This window comes from Sus scrofa, chromosome 6 (genome assembly GCF_054392235.1).
Source record: "Sus scrofa isolate SSC_HxYL_T2T_F1_AM1 chromosome 6, Sscrofa_HxYL_maternal_Yorkshire_Landrace_v2.0, whole genome shotgun sequence".
NCBI lineage: Eukaryota > Metazoa > Chordata > Mammalia > Artiodactyla > Suidae > Sus > Sus scrofa.
In genome coordinates, this window is record NC_139388.1 from 169,632,086 (window position 1) to 169,650,494 (window position 18,409).

Below are 18,409 nucleotides of genomic sequence, written 5' to 3' on the forward strand. Positions count from 1 at the left end.
CAGCCTCGCCTGGGCCAGGGGAAGGGGCGGCCGGGGCCGGGGCCTGCAGCCCCTCCGACCCTGCCGCGCCCGGCGCTCTCGCCCAGGTTTGCCGGGTGGGGGGAGAGCGCTGCCCTCCTCCAGCGGCTCGCCCGGCCCGCCGGCCGCGTAAGGGCGCGGACAGGCGGCACCGCCGGGCCGCAGACGCCCGCGGCCGCCCTAAGCGCCGCCCTCTCACCCCGCGGCGCGCGCTGCGGCGGCGGCGGCGGCGGCGGCGGCGGCGGAAGCGGGGGGGCGGGCCGGCCGGGCGGGGCGGGGCCGCGAGCGGCATGGAGGAGGCGGAGGCCGCGCCGCGCCGGGCCGAGCCGTGCGGGCCCGAGCGGGGGCCCCAGCGGGGGCCGGGCCTCCTGAGCCGTGAGTGTCTCCGGGTCGGAGTCCGGGAGCGGTGGCGGGGGCCCCGGCGGGTCCCCCGATGCTGGGGCGGCCCGAGCCCTGGGAGGGGAAAGCGAGCCGGAGCGCAGGGGCCGAGGGCGCCAGGGGGTGGAGAGAGGTGCGGGGGCGCGGGGATTCGCTGCCCCTCGCTCACCCCAGGCCTGCGAAGGCCAGGGCTCTGATCGCTTTAGGCGGCGATGGGCCTGGAGAATCGATTCTTCGGCTTCCACCGCCGGGGCCAGGGCCTCCCCCCACCCCCCAGTTCCCCCTGCCCCGGGGGAGTTTCCAGGTGCTCGGACTCCTCTGAAGGTTTCTTCTCCGCAGAGAAGTTAAGCCACTTCCCCCAGGTCACCCAGCATGGACGCCTACAGGGAGGAGTTACTGGGAGGTCCTCCCTCGTCTCTCCAGGAAGCACCCGACTTTGGGCGGCACACCTCACCCCACGCGACCCTCTGGTCTCCTCAGATTCCTGAAGGAATGGGTTGGCCGGGACGGTGGTGACCCTCCAATCAGGCATGGACGACTGGAAGCCCAGCCCCCTCATCAAGCCCTTTGGGGCTCGGAAGAAGCGGAGCTGGTATCTTACTTGGAAGTATAAACTGACCAACCAGCGGGCCCTGCGGAGATGCTGTCAGGTACAGAGGGGTCCCAGACCTTCCAGGGGCTCCCTGCCAGCTTTCCCCCAGCCTAGACTATGGGCACTGGGACCTCCCTGGGCTGCCCCCACTCTGGAGAGAGGCGGCAGCTTCCTGGAAGGGAGACCTCTTGGTGTCATGTCCCTTCCAGGTGGTGGGTCAGGCCCAGCGTTCTGGAATCAGAACCCAAGGACAACCGCCTAGGCTTCTGACAAACCTGAAGCCGGATGGGGGAGGATCGGGGCACACACCTCTCAGGCAGCAGGGCTATAGGACCCAGGGTTTCAGATCCCCAGCGTGGCCCACCTCTAGGAGCTGATGGTGGAGGGGAGCAAGGAGAGCAAGGCCTCCAGTGGAAGAACACAGGACCCCTGGGTAGGGAGCCCCTGGCACAGGGGGAAGGGCCAGGGGAGGGTCCCTGCAGAGGGCGGTTATGACACAGGACTGTGGTCTGGGGAACAGCCGGGCAGGCAGACGGAGGAGGCGCAGACCCCAGGTTTTCCCTGTATCATCGATTCAGCCAGAGCCCTCCTTTCAGGAAGGCCTGCAGCGATCTGGAGGGGGTGCCCCTCTTTAGTCATCCCCACCCCGCCCCTCAGACAGGCGCTGTGCTTTTCCTACTGGTGACCGTCATTGTCAACATCAAGTTGATCCTGGACACGCGGCGAGCAATCAGCGAGGCCAGTGAAGACCCAGAGCCGGAACAAGACTATGGTCAGGCCAGAGGACGGATTGGATGGGGGGGGGTGTCCCCCCAGGGCCCTATGGCTGAACTGGCGGGCAGATCCCAAGGGACGAAACTCTGCGGGAGGGGCGATCTCCATGACCTCTTGCACCCCCAGATGAGGCGCTGGGCCGATTGGAGCCCCCACGGCGCAGAGGCAGTGGCCCCCGACGGGTCCTGGATGTGGAGGTATATTCAAGCCGCAGCAAGGTGTATGTGGCAGTGGACGGCACGACGGTGAGTGCCCGGGGTCTGGTGTCCAGTCACTCCATCCTGCTCAGGCTGTGGTCCGCTGGCTCTGGGTCCCCTGCCCGCGTGGGAACTGAGCCGCTGCCAGTCTCCAGCGGTGCCTTTGGAAGTCCCAGGTCCTCTGTAGGATGTGAAGTGTGTGAAGTGTGTCATGTATGGTGAGATATTATCAGACGTGGTCATTAGGGAGTTCCCGTTGTGGCGCATCGGAAATGAATCCGACTAGTGTCCATGAGGACGTGGGTTCCATCCCTGGCCTCACTCGGTGGATTAAGGATCCGGGGTTGCCGTGAGCTGAGGTGTAAGTCGCAGATGTGGCTTGGATCCCGAGTTGGCTGTGGCTGTGGCGTAGGCTGGCAGCTGTGGCTCCAGTTCTACCCCTCGTCTGGGAACTTCCCTAGGCTTCAGGTGCGACCCTAAAAAAACAGAAAGTGATGCGATCGATCGTTAGGATTAGTAGGCCGTTAAGTCATTGACGTATTTACTTCATAACTACTGCCTGGTCCCTTCTCCGGCCTCAGCTTTGTCCTGAGCCCTGGGACCTGGGAGGTAGTCAGACCTGGCCCTGCTTTGAGGGGCTCGATCTGCTGGACTGTGATGGCTCCAGCAGGAGGCGGGGCATAGGGCTCTAAGAGCCCCGGAGGCTGTGGAGGGGAGGGCTGCAGGAAGACGCGTGATCTCTTTTGAGGGGATGCCGAGGAGCTTCCCGGAAGACGTGGCCTTCAAGCTGGGTTGAGAGAGAACTGTGTGACAGGGCTTTGGCAGGAGGGGAGGTTTCGTTTCATGCAACTGATTTTTAAGTGCCCGTGAGACAGACAGACCTTGAATGCAACATCTAGAAGAGTTGGATCTTGTCTTTGCTGCTCTGTAGGTGCTGGAGGATGAGGCCCGGGAGCAGGGCCGGGGCATCCATGTCATCGTCCTCAACCAGGCCACGGTGAGATTCTGGGGGAAAAGGACATAGGGGGCCAAAGCTGAACCCTCCCTGCTGGTGACATTGACTCACGAGAGCTGCATCCCCTGCCAGGGCCATGTGATGGCAAAGCGTGTGTTTGACACATACTCGCCTCATGAGGATGAAGCCATGGTTCTCTTCCTCAACATGGTGGCGCCTGGCCGCGTGCTCATCTGCACTGTCAAGGTCAGTGACTGCGCTGGCGCCATTCCCAAAGCTCCTAGCTCCAGCCCTACGCGTGGCCCTGGGTTCTGTTCCCCTAGCACGGCACAGTGGCAAGAGCCTCTGGGCGAGGGGGACCAGGTTCCCATCCCAGCCTGGTCAGTGGAGAGCAAGACAGAGTCCCTACCATTATGGACTCTGTTGCAGGAGGCCAGGATCAAAAAAGCAACCAGACAGACGTAGAGTGTCAGGAAGTGATAACTTGTATGAAGAAGAAACTTAAGCACCGGAGCCGGGGTGATGGGGGATGCATTTCCCAAAGGGAAAGCTCAGTCAGGAAATGCCCTTTAAGCAGAAAGCTGGAAGTGAGGGGTGAGCCTTGTGAAGATGGAGGCAGAGCATGCTAGAAAGAATGGCAAGTGCAAAGCCCCCCATCTGGGGAGGTGCTCGGCATGTTTGAGACACACCAGGGCTGCCAGTGGAGCTGGAACAGAATAAGGGAGGGGAGGAGCAGGGGGGGTGGGAAGCGGGCAGGAGGTGGCAGGGGACAGCGATGCAGACTCTGTGGGATCCAGTAAGGACCCATTAGCCTGGTGACCACGGGGTGATTCTCAGAATCTCTGCGATTTTTCCCTTTTCTTACCTGTGAAGCGATGGTAAGTAACCACAGAGGGCTGTGACAGTTAAAAGCTGATTTGGAGTTCCCGTCGTGGCGCAGTGGTTAACGAATCCGACTAGGAACCATGAGGTTGCGGGTTCGATCCATGCCCTTGCTCAGTGGGTTAAGGATCCGGCGTTGCCGTGAGCTGTGGTGTATGTAGGTCGCAGACGCGGCTCGGATCCTGCGTTGCTGAGGCTCTGGCGTAGGCCAGTGGCTACAGCTCCGATTGGACCCCTAGCCTGGGAACCTCTATATGCCGCGGGAGCGGCCCAAAGAAATAGCAAAAAGACGACAACAACAACAGCAACAAAAAAGAGCTGATTTAAGTAAGAGGTTTTGCATCGTGCCTGAGACGCTGTAGTTGGTGTTCCCTGAGACCTGGCCTCCTGGAGCTGTGCCAGTCAGGCTGACCACCTTCTCTGGTCCCCCAGGACGAGGGCTCCTTCCACCTCAAGGACACAGCCAAGGCTCTGCTGAGGAGCCTAGGCAGCCAGGCCGGCCCTGCCCTGGGCTGGAGGGACACCTGGGCCTTCGTGGGACGCAAAGGAGGTGCCGGCACCACAGCCATCCACCCTGTAGAATTAAGGGCCTGGGAGGAGCAGAGCCCCAGGACTTGGGGGCGGGGGGCGAGGGGCAAATCGGAGCCAGTGGCGGTGGGCGGGATGAAAGTGGGCAGGGCGCTGGGAAGAAGCTCCAGACCTGGAGCCTGGGCTCGCATTGCGCCTCATTCCTGCCCCCTGCCAGGTCCTGTCCTCGGGGAGAAACATTCGAAGTCACCCGCCCTCTCCTCCTGGGGGGATCCAGTCCTGCTGAAGACAGATGTGCCCCTGAGCTCCGCCGAAGGTGCGTTAGTGGGGGCTGGGCTCCAGGGCAGCGCCCGGGCTGGGGTGGGCATTTGGGTTCTCTTTATGGGGCTCTATTCTATTCTCTATTCTCTTTTCCAAACCACACTGGCCTCATGCCCCCTCCTGTTGACCTCGTCCCTCCCTCAGAGGCAGAGTGCCACTGGGCAGACACAGAGCTGAACCGTCGCCGCCGCCGCTTCTGCAGCAAAGTTGAGGGCTATGGGAGTGTGTGCAGCTGCAAGGACCCCACACCCATCGAGTTCAGCCCTGACCCAGTGAGTGGGGCCTTGGGCAGTGAGGCCGAGACCCCTTTCCAGCTTGGCAGGGCACCCCAGGAAAGCAGGCTGAGTTTTGCTTACCGCAGCCTGGGAGGGAACCAGGAGCTGAGGCTGACTATGGCGCCAGGAGCCAGGGACGGGGCGTCCTGGTTGTGGGGAAGGAGCAGGCCCTGTGAGCAGAGGCCTGGGGCTGGAGTTGGGCTGAGTGTGCGGAGGGGCCAGGATGCTGAAGACCCCCTGTCTTTTTTCCTGGAGCCCCGCTCTCCTTGGAGACTCTTCTCAGATGGGGGTCCCGGTTTGAAGAGAGCGGGAGGCAAACGCTGGACACTGTTTCTCCTTCAGCTTCCAGACAACAAGGTTCTCCACGTGCCCGTGGCCGTCATCGCCGGAAACCGGCCCAATTACCTGTACAGGTGAGCCTGGGAGCGGGCTGTTCCCAGCGCTGCACGGGAGGGTGCTCGGTGGGGGGAACCCCGGGCTCATCGCCCTGCATGAGGAGCACTTGAGGTGGGCGGACGTGCACCCCTCGATGCTATAGGTCCACGCACCCGTGTGGGTGAACGTGGGAAATCGGGGCCCGTCTGTGAGCACAGGGGAGCCCTTATGTGGGGGGATGAAGAGGCCTGATCCATCCCTGGGCTCTCCAGGATGCTGCGCTCTCTGCTCTCAGCCCAGGGGGTGTCTCCCCAGATGATAACAGTTTTCATCGACGGCTACTACGAGGTGAGTGGGGCTCGGGGACTTGGGGCCGAGCAGAGCGCAGGGTTGCGGGTGCTGAATCCCCGGGGCCTGGCCGAGGAGACAGCCCGGGCAAAGGCTGTGAAACGGGCAGGGTGGGGTGTCCGCGCCTGCAGAGGTGGGCCGGGCGGGCGGCTCGCGTGCTGACCGGTGGCCTTGCTCCTCAGGAGCCGATGGACGTGGTGGCACTCTTTGGTCTGCGGGGCATCCAGCACACTCCCATCAGCATCAAGAACGCCCGTGTGTCCCAGGTACGGCCTGGGCAAGGACGGAGGGGGCAGACCCTGGGCCCTGCTGTCCACCCCAAAGCTCATGTGCCCTATTCCTGCTCCTCACCCAGCACTACAAGGCCAGCCTCACTGCCACGTTCAACCTGTTTCCGGTGAGTGGCACGGGCAGCGCTCGTGGGCCTGGGCAGGAGAGAGCGGGGCATAAGCCTGGTCTTAGCGTATAGCAAGCTGTTCGCCTCTGGGCCTCGTCGTCCTGCTGTGGAAGATGTGGGTCGTGCTGCCCGAGCCGCGGGAAGAAGGTGGGGGGACGTGGTGGGGGAGACGATCCTTGGGGTCATGTGGTCCCCACCCCTCGCCCAGGAAGCCAAATTTGCTGTGGTTCTGGAAGAGGATCTGGACATTGCTGTAGATTTTTTCAGGTGAGAAGAGTGCTGTCTGTACAGCTCCTGTAAGCAGCCTGGGGCCTCTTGGCTTGACTGGCTCTCCGGTGAGGAGGGCAGTGAGGGGTCTCGGGGAGCTTTCTGGAGGAAGCAAGGTCCAAAGTGGGGGAGAAGCCTGAGCGAAGGAGGGATGGCAGGTGCCGGGGCTGGAGCAGAGAGTAGGAGGAGTGGAGACAGTGGGGCTTGGGGGGGGCGCGGAAGGGGGCACGATTCCTGAGTCCCATCTCCAGATCTTCCAGCACCACTGGGTGCCTGGGTTTGTCCTTGCCCCTCCCTGAACCCCTGGGCCCTGCCTCTCAGTTTCCTGAGCCAATCCATCCACCTGCTGGAGGAGGACGACAGCCTGTACTGTATCTCTGCCTGGAATGACCAGGTGGGTGAGTGGCCAGGGGTCAGCTGGGGCATTTGCAGAGGCCGGAACTAATACGTCCCCCCGTGGCCCCCTGTCCCCAAGGGGTATGAACACACCGCGGAGGACCCAGCGCTGCTGTACCGCGTGGAGACCATGCCTGGGCTGGGCTGGGTGCTCAGGAAGTCCTTGTACAAGGAGGAGCTTGAGCCCAAGTGGCCCACACCGGAAAAGGTGCCCTGGCCGGCTGGGCGCGTGGGCGGGAGCCGCCTGCCACCCCAGGACCCCTTAACCCGCGTGGTCCTCCACGCCCGCAGCTCTGGGACTGGGATATGTGGATGCGGATGCCGGAGCAGCGCCGAGGCCGGGAGTGCATCATCCCCGACGTGTCCCGCTCCTACCACTTCGGCATCGTCGGCCTCAACATGAATGGCTACTTCCACGTGAGTGGCAGGCAGGGGTATTGGGCGCGGGGCGCGGGTGGAGCAAAGACGTGGACTCTTGGAGTTCCCGTCGTGGCGCAGTGGTTAGCGAATCCGACTAGGAACCATGAGGTTGCGGGTTCGGTCCCTGCCCTTGCTAAGTGGGTTAACCATCCGGCATTGCCGTGAGCTGTGGTGTAGGTTGCAGACACGGCTCGGATCCCGCGTTGCTGTGGCTCTGGTGTAGGCTGGCGGCTACAGCTCCGATTCAGCCCCTAGCCTGGGAACCTCCATATGCCGTGGGAGCGGCCCAAAGAAATAGCAAAAAGACAAAAAAAAAAAAAAACGACGTGGACTCTGGAGCAACCCCAGCTCCGCGACTTACTAACCCAGTCGTCTTGGGGAAATTACCTGCTTTCTTTTACCTCCATTTCTTCATTTGTGAAGTGAGGATTAAAAACCCTCCCTCCCTCACGGGATTGTGAGGTCTGTGAGGTCGTGAAATTTAAATGAATTACTGCATGGAATGCGCTTTGGACTGTAAGCGGTGTATGAGGGTCAGCTGGTAGTATTTGTATTATTACTCTATTTAGCACCAGACCGTGGGTGTGGGAGGGTACACCCAGCGACCTCTGCCCTCTCCTGTCCTTGCAAGTGCTGAGGCCTAAGCCTCGGCCTGAAGGGAATAGGGAGGGTCCCAGGTCCCCACCCCTTCAGGGCTGTGTCCAAAGGGCCACTCCCCAGGTAAGGCCTTGAGACAACCCAGGGTGAAGGAATGGACGGCTTCCAGCTTGGAACCTCCCAGAAGCCAGAAGGGCCTTCGGAGCTTGGTTAGTACAACAAGATCCCCACTCAGCTCCAGGAGGGACAAGGATTGATTTCACGTCCTCCACCTGCAGCACCACAGTCCCAGCCAACCAACCTCCTCGCAGTCCAACCTGTCCCTTTTCCCGCTGCCCCCTGCTGGGCCTGTTCCCACCTTCTGTGGACCGAGAAGAGCAGGCCCAAGGAGAACCACTTGGGACCGGGACCAGCTCAGGTGTCGGTAGCATGAGATGCCAGCATGGTCCTGAGCTCTCTGGCAGTGGTGGCGCCAAATCAAAGCTACTCGTAAGAGCCTGCCTAGGACGCTGCAAAGGGAATGGGAAGGACAGGAGGAAATTAGAGGGACCTTTTGGTCCAGGACTTCATTTGTGGGCCTTGTGGATATTGGCGGGTCAGCAGGCAGGTGCGGGCCAATGTAAGGCCTTGATTTTCACTCTCCCATCCATTCCAGGAAGCCTACTTCAAGAAGCACAAGTTCAACACCGTTCCAGGTGTCCAGCTCAGGAACGTGGACAGGTGGGGGCTGGGGATGGCAAAGAGGGGGATGTCTATCTAGGAGCCTTGGTGACCAGCCCCTGGCGGGCCCTTCCAGTCCTGCTGCCCCCCAGTTCCCATGCGATCCCTTGCCTGGCCCTGGCACCTGAGGGGCTACCCCCTCCGCTGACCCGTTTCTCCCTCTGCTTCAGTCTAAAGAAGGAAGCTTACGAAGTGGAGGTTCACAGACTGCTCAGGTATGGCCTAGGGCAGTGGGGGTGTGGCTGGGAGTAAGGAGGAGCAAATACTGGGTGCTTTGGTCCCCCAATTTGTGGGACCCACTACAAAATGAAAACCAGGCTCCCTTGTGCAGAAATTATTAAGACGTTCAAGATGGCCGCAGGAGGGCATTCAAAGCACAGGGCTTAGTGTGGCTCGCCCAGGCGGTGGACCCTGTCTTGGCCTTTCTCCCCCACCCCCTGCTGCAGTGAAGCTGAGGTTCTGGACCACAGCAAGAACCCATGTGAAGACGCTTTCCTGCCAGACACAGAAGGCCACACCTACGTGGCCTTTATCCGAATGGAGAAGGATGACGACTTCACCACCTGGACCCAGCTTGCCAAGGTGCCCCAACATGACACCTACCTCAGGAGTACCTCGCCCCTAACCCACAAGAAGACTTTCTGGAATCTTCTCCCTCAGAACCTTCTCTTCCTATTCTCAGAGCCTCTCTTCCAACCCCCTTCACAAATCCATCTTCTCAAAGATGCTCCCTCTTGCAAATTGAGGAGGCTGCTAAGGAGGGGTGGCGGCTGAGGGCGCCCTCCACCGCTCTCTGACCCGCGCCCCTGTCCCGCCCCACCCCCACCAGTGCCTCCATATCTGGGACCTGGATGTGCGCGGCAACCACCGGGGCCTGTGGAGGTTGTTTCGGAAGAAGAACCACTTCCTGGTGGTGGGGGTCCCAGCCTCCCCTTACTCGTGAGTGACTCTTCTCTGTCCTTGGAAATGGAAGACTGGTGGGGTTAGGGGGCTTGCTGATGACCTCGTCCCTATACATTTGCATATTATCTTCTCAGGATGAAGAAGCCACCGTCTGTCATCCCCATTTTCTTGGAGCCACCCCCAAAGGAGGAGGGAGCCCCAGGAGCTGCAGAACAGACATGAGACCTCCTCCAGGACCCTGCAGGGCTGGGTACCGTGTACCCCCAGGCAGGCTAGCCCTTCACCCCATCCTGTAGGATTTTGTAGACACTGGCAGGGGTTGGGGCTGGTTTGTTTTTAACATGAGACTTAATTACTAACTCCCAGGGGAGGGTTCCCTGCTCCAACGCCCCTGTTCCTGAGTTGGAGGTCTATTTATTTCCTTCCTTGCTGGGACGGGGCAGGATAGTACCTGGGCATCCCTGGGGTCCCTGGGCAGCTGATCCTGCCCTTTGTATACTCCCCGCTCCCAGGCCTGGCTCAGAATCTAACCTATTTATTGACTGTCCTGAGGGCCTCGGACACAGGCTGAAGCCTGGAGGGCCTCGATTCCTTTCTGGACCGGGGTGCTGCCCTGAGGGTGGGGCTGGCTCTTACTCAGGAAACTGCCGTGCCCAACCCATGGACAGGCTGCTGGGGCCCACCTGCTGGGGCAGACTCACTCAGAGACCCTCAGACACTGAACCAGGCCTCTTCTCAGCCTCCTCTTTGTCCAGATTTCCAAAGCTGGATAAGGGGGTCCTTGATTAAAAAAGGAGAAAAGCTCTGGGAATGTGTCGTGTATGTGTGTGTTGTGTGTGTGTGTGTGTGTGTGTGTGAGAGAGGGAGAAGGAGATGAGGGGGAGAGACAGTGGTCATGGTGGGTGATGAGTTTTCTATACCATCTTGTATAGGTTTATCTTTCATTTGGGGCCATTTGGCCACCAGAGGATGCCCAAGTCTCAAACGCCAAGATTTTTGCCCAGGACTACTTAGCCTGACCTTTGCCCCACCCTGCCCGGGGCTGAGCTCAAGAGCAGCCACCCCCCACACCCCCTTCCCACTGTTTAACTCTCAGGCTGTTCCCTGCCCAGCTTGTCTGGACGAGGGCACCTGTCCCCCAAAAAGAGCAAGAAAGCAGAAAGGGATACTTAGGGTGGGGGGGGAGATGGAGAGCAGGTGGGTGGAGTGGGGGTGGGAGCAAGTGCGTGAGGCAGAGCCGGGGGCCTCATTCAGGACGTGAGGACTGGGCTGAGATGGAGACGCAGGGACGAGGCCGTCCCTGGCCCTTCGCGTACTTTGGGTGCAGATGCCATTTCTGCGCATTTTTCTGGAGAAATGCCATCACTTTCAGATTCTTACCCAACCAGTGACCCCAAGATGTTAGGAAGATCTAAGATAGTCGTGCAAACAGCAGAAAACGGACAAGATTGTCCCAAAATGGTTGGGATAGCCCAAGGCAGGGGGCATGACACTGAAGGCATCGTGAGGGGCTTGGGACCGAGAGGCTGAGTGTAGGACCCTCTGAGAAGGGGTCTGCCTGCGGAGCACAGTGAGCCTGACGAGCTCCTGGCCTTGGCCAGGGAGGCGGGAGCTGGCTACAACTCCGCCCTTCACCAGCCCTCTGCCCCTGCCTCCCCAGCCGGTGCCTGGAGCCTGCTTGGCGATGGCGCGGCTGGTGTGTGGCTTAGGTGTCCTCGCCACCCTGACGCCTTCACTGTTTGCTGGAGCTAGAGATAGTGCTTGAGGTGCCATAGCAGCCAGATTGAAGAGCAGTTAGTCTATAATGAGGTGGAGGAGGCGCGCCCTGGGCAAACAGACTCCTGGTAGCCTCATACAAGCACCTGGGGGTGGGGTGGTGTGAGGCCCAGAAAGGTGGTGAAGGGGAGATTCCTCTACCTGGCCATCCCCCCAGAAGGCACCTAACCTGGTCCTCAGAGACAAGCTTTCAGGTGCTGTGTGGCCCTGGCGGGGTCACAGTCCCTTTTTGGTGTGATAGTTCTGGGCTGCCCTGGTAAAATCTAGGAAGAGGGTCCCAGGGGCCAGAGGGAAGCAAGAAGCACTGGTTTCTCCAGACTGGGCTTTGCCTGGTTGCAGACACCACATCCTGAGGCCACAGTCCCCCTCCTTAATGTTGTCACTTCAGCAGCAGTCGATCTATGTCCGGGACGTTCTGACCTAAAAGTAAATCTGTCACCGTATCAGCAGGACCCCACCTGGCTTGGGAATCAAATCCAGTCTCAACAATTCAGGGAAGGTTGTGGGCCCAGAACAAGTCACTTGGCCTTTCTAGGCCATTTCTGGAGCATGGGGATGGTTAAGATTAAGAGATAAGATCTGGGAGATCTCTTGGACGCAGTGGGTTAAGGATCCGGCATTGTCACTGCAGCGGCTTGGGTAGCTGCTGTGGTGTGGGTTTGATCCCTGACCTGGAATCCCGTGCATGTGGCAAAAAAAAAAAAAAAAAAAAAAAAGACATATATACATAAAAAACAGATGTATAACCGCACCAGAGTAGAAGACCAAGAGGACATGGAATTCTTTCTGAAATCCCCAAAGCAGGAACAGGTGCGGGGCTGTGCCTATGGGGGAAGGGTAAGCCGCTTGGGACCCTGATGGGGGCGTCTGAAGGGCTTCCCGCAGGGTAAGGAATGACCCGCTTCCATTGCTCTGGCACTATTTCTGGTTTCCCTGCCCCCACTTGGGCGCAAGCTTGTTATTTTCATAGCTTTCCAGTCCAGTGCCCCTACCCAGGAGGGAGTAGTTTCAGGCCAGAGTCCTCCCACCTCAGAGGATGGCGGACTGGCCCAGCCCCCGCCTCCTCCCTCATTGGCCTCTCGGCCCGCCTCCCAGGCTCCCTCCCAGGCCTGGAATTCAAATGAAGGCGAGAAATAGCCACCCACTTCCGCAAGACTTGCCTCTGCTGCCTCCCCGAGTCAACAGCCCCACAGGAATCCCAGGCCAGCTTAGGCAGGATGGGTCCCTCTCCCCAAGGACATACAAAGAGTCCAAATATAAACATTTTAATGGGTTTGTGAATTCTGACGTGTCTACACATCCGCCCAGTGACTGCTGATTTGCACATGCTCAGGCTCTAGGATGCCTTTCTCTCATCCCCTCTGTGGAGTACTGGGGTCACCAAGAGCTCCCCGCCCTTGGCCCGAGGGGGTCTCCAGGGTTTAAGGGACAGACTGGAGGAATAAGCAAGAGGACTTCTCTTAGAGGCGCTGGAACAGGCGTACCCCAACCCCCTAATGGAAGGAAAAGTCAGGCACAGGCTGAAGGGGGTGCTGCCTGTTTGGCCTCGAGTCCAGAGCAGCCAAATGGGCCTCTGATCCAAGTGGCACCATTAGATCCCTCCCCACCCTGATCACAGCCTCTTGGCAGTGCCAGGGTACCTCCTTCCTGGTCGTAGGTAGCAGCAGCAGGGGCGGAGGCGGAGGCAGACTTATTTCAGGTTGCAGTATAGATACATGGACACGATCATGGCAGCCAGCTAGTGAGGAAGGAGCAGGGAGAGACGAAGAGACGTGAGCAGGCCCCTTAGCTTCAGTGCTCTGCCCCTCGGACACCCGCCAGGAAACCTCGGTGGAAGTCTGTCTCTTCAAGAGGCCTCAGAGATGGGTCAGGCGGCCCCCACCTCCTCACCCCCTTACCTCCAAGCCCCCAATTCCAGCTGCCACACCACCCACAGTGACTGCATTGGTTCGGATGTCATACAGAAGCTGATTGAAGCAACCCTTGGGGGAGGAGAGAGAGCATCCCTCGTCAGCAGCTGCCCCTACTCCTGCTCAGCACTCAGGACATCAAAGCCGCCCCCAACCCCCCAGGCCAACCCATACCTGCACCGTCTTGTTCTGGGCCTCATCTCTAGTGCAGGGTTCCACAGCGGTGCCATTGCCAGGGTCAAAGCAACAGTATGGCGGGAAGACCTTGTTCTCAGTGTAGTAGGGAGAGCCCTCAAAATCCGTGTAGTTGTTGAAGCCACAGCACTTGAGCTGGAGACGAGGCCGAGAGGGTGGTCAGCGGGGCCTTGGGTGTTTCTCCCCACCCTGGATCCTCCCCGCCACCTCCCTTACCCCTTCCATGGTGGAGTTCCACACTTGGGTGAAGTCCTTCTGGGAACCGTAGTCTTTCTTGATGGCGGGCACGACCAGCAAGGTCAGGAAGTGCTCAGCCTGCGTGGGGAAGGCCGGCGTGTGAGGCCAGTAGGGGACGTGGCCGTGGCCCGACCGGCCCTCCCGGCCCCACCCCGCGCCTCACCATGGAGGTGTAGACCAGGGCGACCACAGCAGCTGCGATCTCGGCAATGAAGATGAGGAGGAGGATGAAGAAGAACTGAGGGGGGCACAGGGATCTGAGTTTTAGGGAGGCAGGCTTTCCTTGCCCGAACCCAGCCCCCCACGCAAACAGGGTAGGGGCCCCCCTTGCCAGAGCCCCCGGAGTCCGGAGCAGCGCTTGGGGATCCCCAGGGCCTGGTGTCAAGGATGAGGGGACGACCCTGGGCCTTGGTTCTGGGCCTGTGGAGCTGGGTTTGACACACCATCATGAGGGCACACTTGTTCTCCGTCTGGGCCCCGTAGCAGCCCAGGAAGCCGAGAGCGAAGAGGACAGCGCCAGCTGCGATGAGGAAGTAGCCCACGTTGACAAACTGCATGGCACTGGACGACAGCGGCCCGAAGATCTTCATGAAGGACGGTCCGTCGACGGAGACCCAGATGCCCACTGCCAACAGGGCCGCACCACACAGCTGGCGACAGAGAAGCAGACCTTGAAATGGTGTTGCCAAGAAGCTCCCTACCACGCCGTTGAGTCAGCAAGATGAGAGACGAGAAGGTTTCTCCTTTATTGGCTAAAATCTCATTGCGGAGGGAGGAAGAACATCCATTAGAGCCAGAAAGATGGAAGCTGAGACATCCATAGCCAGCAGTAGACGGCACACCTAAGCAGATATAAATGGGTTCAGGGATTCCAGAAATATCCACGGGGAGGGGGTGGGGCAAGGCTTCCCCTCCCAGCTGCCAGGGTCCTACCACAGAGCTAAGAACGCAAAAAAGCGGGCGAATACCCCAGCCCCCCCACCCCCCATTTCCTTTCCAGGCTTTAGGTGTCTGGAACACCTCTGTCCTCAGATAGGCGGAAACAGAGGGGTGGCAGCATCGAGCTGGCTCAACGGTCACCATAGCAACAGAGGTGTGGCTGAGGTTTACACCTGCTCCCAACCTTGGAGAGGGCGGTGGTGAGAAGGGATACCCACCCCAAGGCCCCATTTGGCTCCCCTCCAAGGACAAGCCTGGGCCTCTCCTTGTCACACAAGCGGAAACTGAGGCACCAGAAAGAGACAGGCAGAGCTCTTAGAGGCTCTCTGGCTCAACCCCATCTCTGAGAGGGAATCTCAGGGTCTGCACGGGGGAAGAGGACACACTGCCCAGTCCCCAGAACTCCAAGAGCAAAGCTTTCCGGATCCAGAGCTTCAGTGGATGAATCAGACACCGCCTAGGAGCACAGTTCCCACCGGCAGGCTAAGGCAACTGAGGCTGGAACCAGGAGGGAGGTGGCAGACAGGGGCTGGATCCCAGTGTTTGCCCAAGGGCAGAAAGCTGGGCGTCTAGCCTACAGGGTCAAATTTCAAGGAGTCGCAGGCCTGCCCTGCCCAGTCAGCCGAGGCCTGGGCAACAGAGGCCAGAAAGCAAACCGGATTTGCCTTTAACCCCCTCAGGCCAGAGCCTCTGCTCTCCCCTTCCCCGAAGTCCCGATGCCTTCTTCGGATAACTCGGACAAAGGCGAGTTCCCTGAAGGCAGAAGCAGCCCGAGGAACAAACCACATCAAAGTCAGAGAGTTCCTTCACCCCCAGCCCAAATTCCTCCAAACTCATCTAAACTTCACGTGTCCACCTCTTCACCTTCTACTCACTTTAACCAGCTCTCAGGTGGCCCCAAGGTCTCTGATGACATCCTGGGACATCCATGGGCACAGCATTCTCCTTGACCTGATACCTCCCTCTCCCGGTTTGCCTCCTGCCGCTCCTTTGTTTGCTTCCCGGTGGCCTTTTCTCCATTTATCCTTTATAAGGTGGGTCTCCCAGAGTTCCCTCTTCCTGCTGATTGCTCTCACCCCTCCCACGGCTTCAGTGACCACCCAAGGGCACCTGACTTTATTTATTTTTTGGCTGCGCCTATGGCATGCAGAAGTTCCTGGGCCAGAGATGAACCCTGCCCACAGAAGTAACGAGAGCCACAGCAATAACAATGCTGGATCCTTAACCCGCTGAGCCACCAGGGAACTCCTGGGCACACGACTTTCAAATGTCCGTGTCCAGCTCTGACCTGAGATGAAACCCCAATGGGCACACGGCCGTCTGTGGGCTATGCCCCCGGTTGCTCTTGCCAGAGACATGGTCATCATCCCAGGACCTCTCTCTTTCTTGCCCCTTCTCCCACCCCTCAGTGCCCCCCAAGGGCTCTGTGCCTTGTCCGCTCTGCCCGTGTCTCCCCATCTCTGCCACCATCTCTAGCGTTCAAGCCTCATTGCTCAGCTCCCTCAAACACAACTTATACAATCTGTTCCTGGTTTTCTGAACAATATCTAATTTCACCACCACTGGGCCTTTCTGCATATGCTTCGCCAACACCCCCACCCCACCCCGTGCAAATTTCCAGCCTCAGCTATTTCCTCCTAGAAGTCTTCTCTGACCAGGCAGGTTTCAAGCCCCTCCTATAGGCTCCCGCAGTCCCTGTGCGGAAGGCCACATATGCTTTGTCACAACCGCCTGCCTATCTGGCCTGCTGGATCTGCGATCTCCAAGGGCAGAGAAGCTTGCTCACCTGTTACCCCCGGCCCTCAGCAGAGCCTGAGGCAACATGTTTGTTGAATAAAAAAAGGGCTGCCTGCAGCCAACCCTCTGCTCTAACATCTCCGGGCCGTCTCTGCTTTCGGCTCCCCACCATCCAGAGGCCACTGCGTTTCCTTCCACACTAGTGGCCCTGGGCACCCCCCCTCCTCTCACTTGGGCCCTAGCCTGTTCGCCCACTCTGCCCTGCTCTAAGCCTGAACTGAAGCTTCCCGGAGGGGAGGGGTGCCCCTAAGATTCCCCACTCCGACCTGTGGCCAGGCTGCCACCGGGAGCGGGACTCAGCATCATCTGGGCAGACTTCTGCACCGCGTCACAAGGGGCAACTTGAAGGACCGAGTCCCCGCAGGGCCAGCTCCTCTTTCCCAGCTCGGGCTGTGCTCAGGTCGAGGCGCGCTCCGGCGGGGAACCCCAAAGAGCCCGTAACCCCGCACTTACAAAGATGAGCAGATTGAAGAGGATCATCACGGTCTTAATGAAGCTGAAGCAGCGCATGGCGGCTCCTGGGAGGCAGACATGCGTGAGTTGGGACCCCGCCCTCGCCCCCTCCCCAGCCTGGGCCGACCCACCCGACCCCAGCCTCCCGGACAAGCCTGTCACCAAGCTTCTCCAGCGTCTGACCCCGACACCTCAGGATTTCTCCCAGATCCCATCCCGACACCCTATGCCTCTGTACTGCCCAGGCCCTCTACCAACGCCTGACCCTCCGACAACCGAAGGAACACCCCAGGTCCCTCCCCTGACCCCCAAGCCAGACTCCCACACCACAGGGTCACTCGGCGCCCTTCCCTGGCACCTGCCTATCCTGGACTTTCCAAACCAGACCAAGCCCGGGTTCTTCCAGCACCCTCCCCGCCGCCAGTCACCGCCACCAGTCCTGTTCGCAGATGGATGTCACTTCACAGGACGCTCTTGACCCTATGCCATCACCTGCTGGGGGCTCTCGGTAGTGAGTTCTGAAAGAGGGATCTGCTGCGCTCCAGAGGGGACAGCTGCCTCGGGGCACTGCCACTGAGTGGGCAGGCAGGGAGACGAGCTGGCTCACCAGGTACTGCTCACCTGTGGGCGGGGCAGGCGCCTTAAAGGCCTCCTTCTGCCCGCCCTCCGCCCTGCCCCACCCGCAGCCCGTAGGCCTCCGCCTGCCCCTGCTGCCCCCTGCTGCCTCGCGCCCCGGCCCCGCAGCCCCAGAGCGGCGGGCCTCGCCTGGCAACGCCAACCGCAGGCAGGCACCGCCCTCCCCACCTGCGGGAGGGAGAGGTCTGCGGGTGGGGCAGGGGGCGGCCCGGACCCGCTTCCTTCCCGCACAGATGCTTCCCGCCCTGCAGCAGCTGAGAGTCGCACACACCCTACGTGCTCGCAGCACACACATCTGCCCACACGACACATCCACACACAGATACACATAAACACCTTCTAGTGCCCACGAACGCACACGCGCGCGCCGCACACACACACACACACACACACACACACACACACACCCACTCTGAACTCCGGGGACTGACTCCCAGCAACATCTGAAGTGCATCAACTACCCCCGGCCCCGCCACGCGCACTCTTGCAGGCGTGCCCAAAATGCTTTCAAGGAAGTAATCAAAACTTGGCATTTTCTGCTCCCTCCTTTGAGTGGTTTTTTTCCTTGCACAAAACTTCCCGTTCCCCATCTTCCTCTCGCATCTTCCCCCCGCGTCTTCCCTCCTCACTCTTGTCCCGCCCCACCCGTCTCCTCTCCGCTCTTCTCTCGGCGCTCCGCAGACGCCCCCGTCCTTCCCGCCAGCAGGGGGCAGCATGGTCCCACTAAAGCGCCGCCCCCACCTCAAAGGGTTATAGCCCTAAGTCCCCTCATCATAAATACTTCCTGGGCTGCCAATCTTGAGGTCCAGGTGCTGGGAAAGTTCTGGCTTTTAGGTCACTCAGGCCAAGTGCTCCAATCCTGGTTCTGTTGCTTATGAGCTGCGTGACCCCGGGAGCATTTCCTGGACTTAGTTTTAAGCTTCTGTTTCCTGGTCTGTACAACTGGTCTGTTTCCTGGTCTGTAGTGTTATGGGGTTTTATGTTTATTATTTTAATTATTTTAATCTTTAATTGAAGTATACTTGATTGACAATGTTGTGCTTAGTTTCAAATGTACAGTAAAGGGATTCAGTTATATATTTAGGATCCATGAGGATGAGGGTTTGATCCCTGGCCTCACTCA

At 59.7% G+C, this 18,409-nt stretch overlaps 2 protein-coding genes across 10 annotated transcripts; one reads left to right on the forward strand and one right to left on the reverse strand.

Annotated features, from left to right (window-relative positions):
* Positions 1 to 275: 275 nt before the first annotated feature.
* POMGNT1 (protein O-linked mannose N-acetylglucosaminyltransferase 1 (beta 1,2-)) lies at positions 276 to 10,154 on the forward strand. Of its 5 annotated transcripts, none has more exons than XM_084958770.1 (22): positions 276 to 393; positions 820 to 1,046; positions 1,646 to 1,760; positions 1,889 to 2,007; positions 2,891 to 2,956; positions 3,047 to 3,160; positions 4,229 to 4,346; positions 4,542 to 4,640; positions 4,790 to 4,917; positions 5,176 to 5,333; positions 5,568 to 5,643; positions 5,826 to 5,909; positions 5,999 to 6,040; positions 6,249 to 6,307; positions 6,629 to 6,701; positions 6,783 to 6,911; positions 6,995 to 7,120; positions 8,376 to 8,440; positions 8,611 to 8,655; positions 8,887 to 9,022; positions 9,270 to 9,379; positions 9,478 to 10,148. In XM_084958770.1, exons 2-22 carry the CDS (start codon positions 927 to 929, stop codon positions 9,563 to 9,565), a joined length of 2,070 nt encoding a protein of 689 aa, XP_084814896.1. In that variant the 5' UTR covers positions 276 to 393; positions 820 to 926; the 3' UTR covers positions 9,566 to 10,148.
* A 2,214-nt stretch (positions 10,155 to 12,368) lies between these two features.
* TSPAN1 (tetraspanin 1) lies at positions 12,369 to 17,265 on the reverse strand. Of its 5 annotated transcripts, none has more exons than XR_014804840.1 (9): positions 17,143 to 17,265; positions 16,651 to 16,715; positions 13,905 to 14,111; positions 13,625 to 13,699; positions 13,441 to 13,539; positions 13,204 to 13,359; positions 13,018 to 13,101; positions 12,760 to 12,857; positions 12,369 to 12,552 (listed from the first exon to the last, which is right to left on the reverse strand). XR_014804840.1 is itself a non-coding variant. In NM_001243860.1 (8 exon segments), coding segments are annotated over 7 exon segments (726 nt in total). In that variant the 5' UTR covers positions 16,708 to 16,715; positions 17,143 to 17,265; the 3' UTR covers positions 12,369 to 12,809.
* Between the last annotated feature and the right edge of the window lie 1,144 nt (positions 17,266 to 18,409).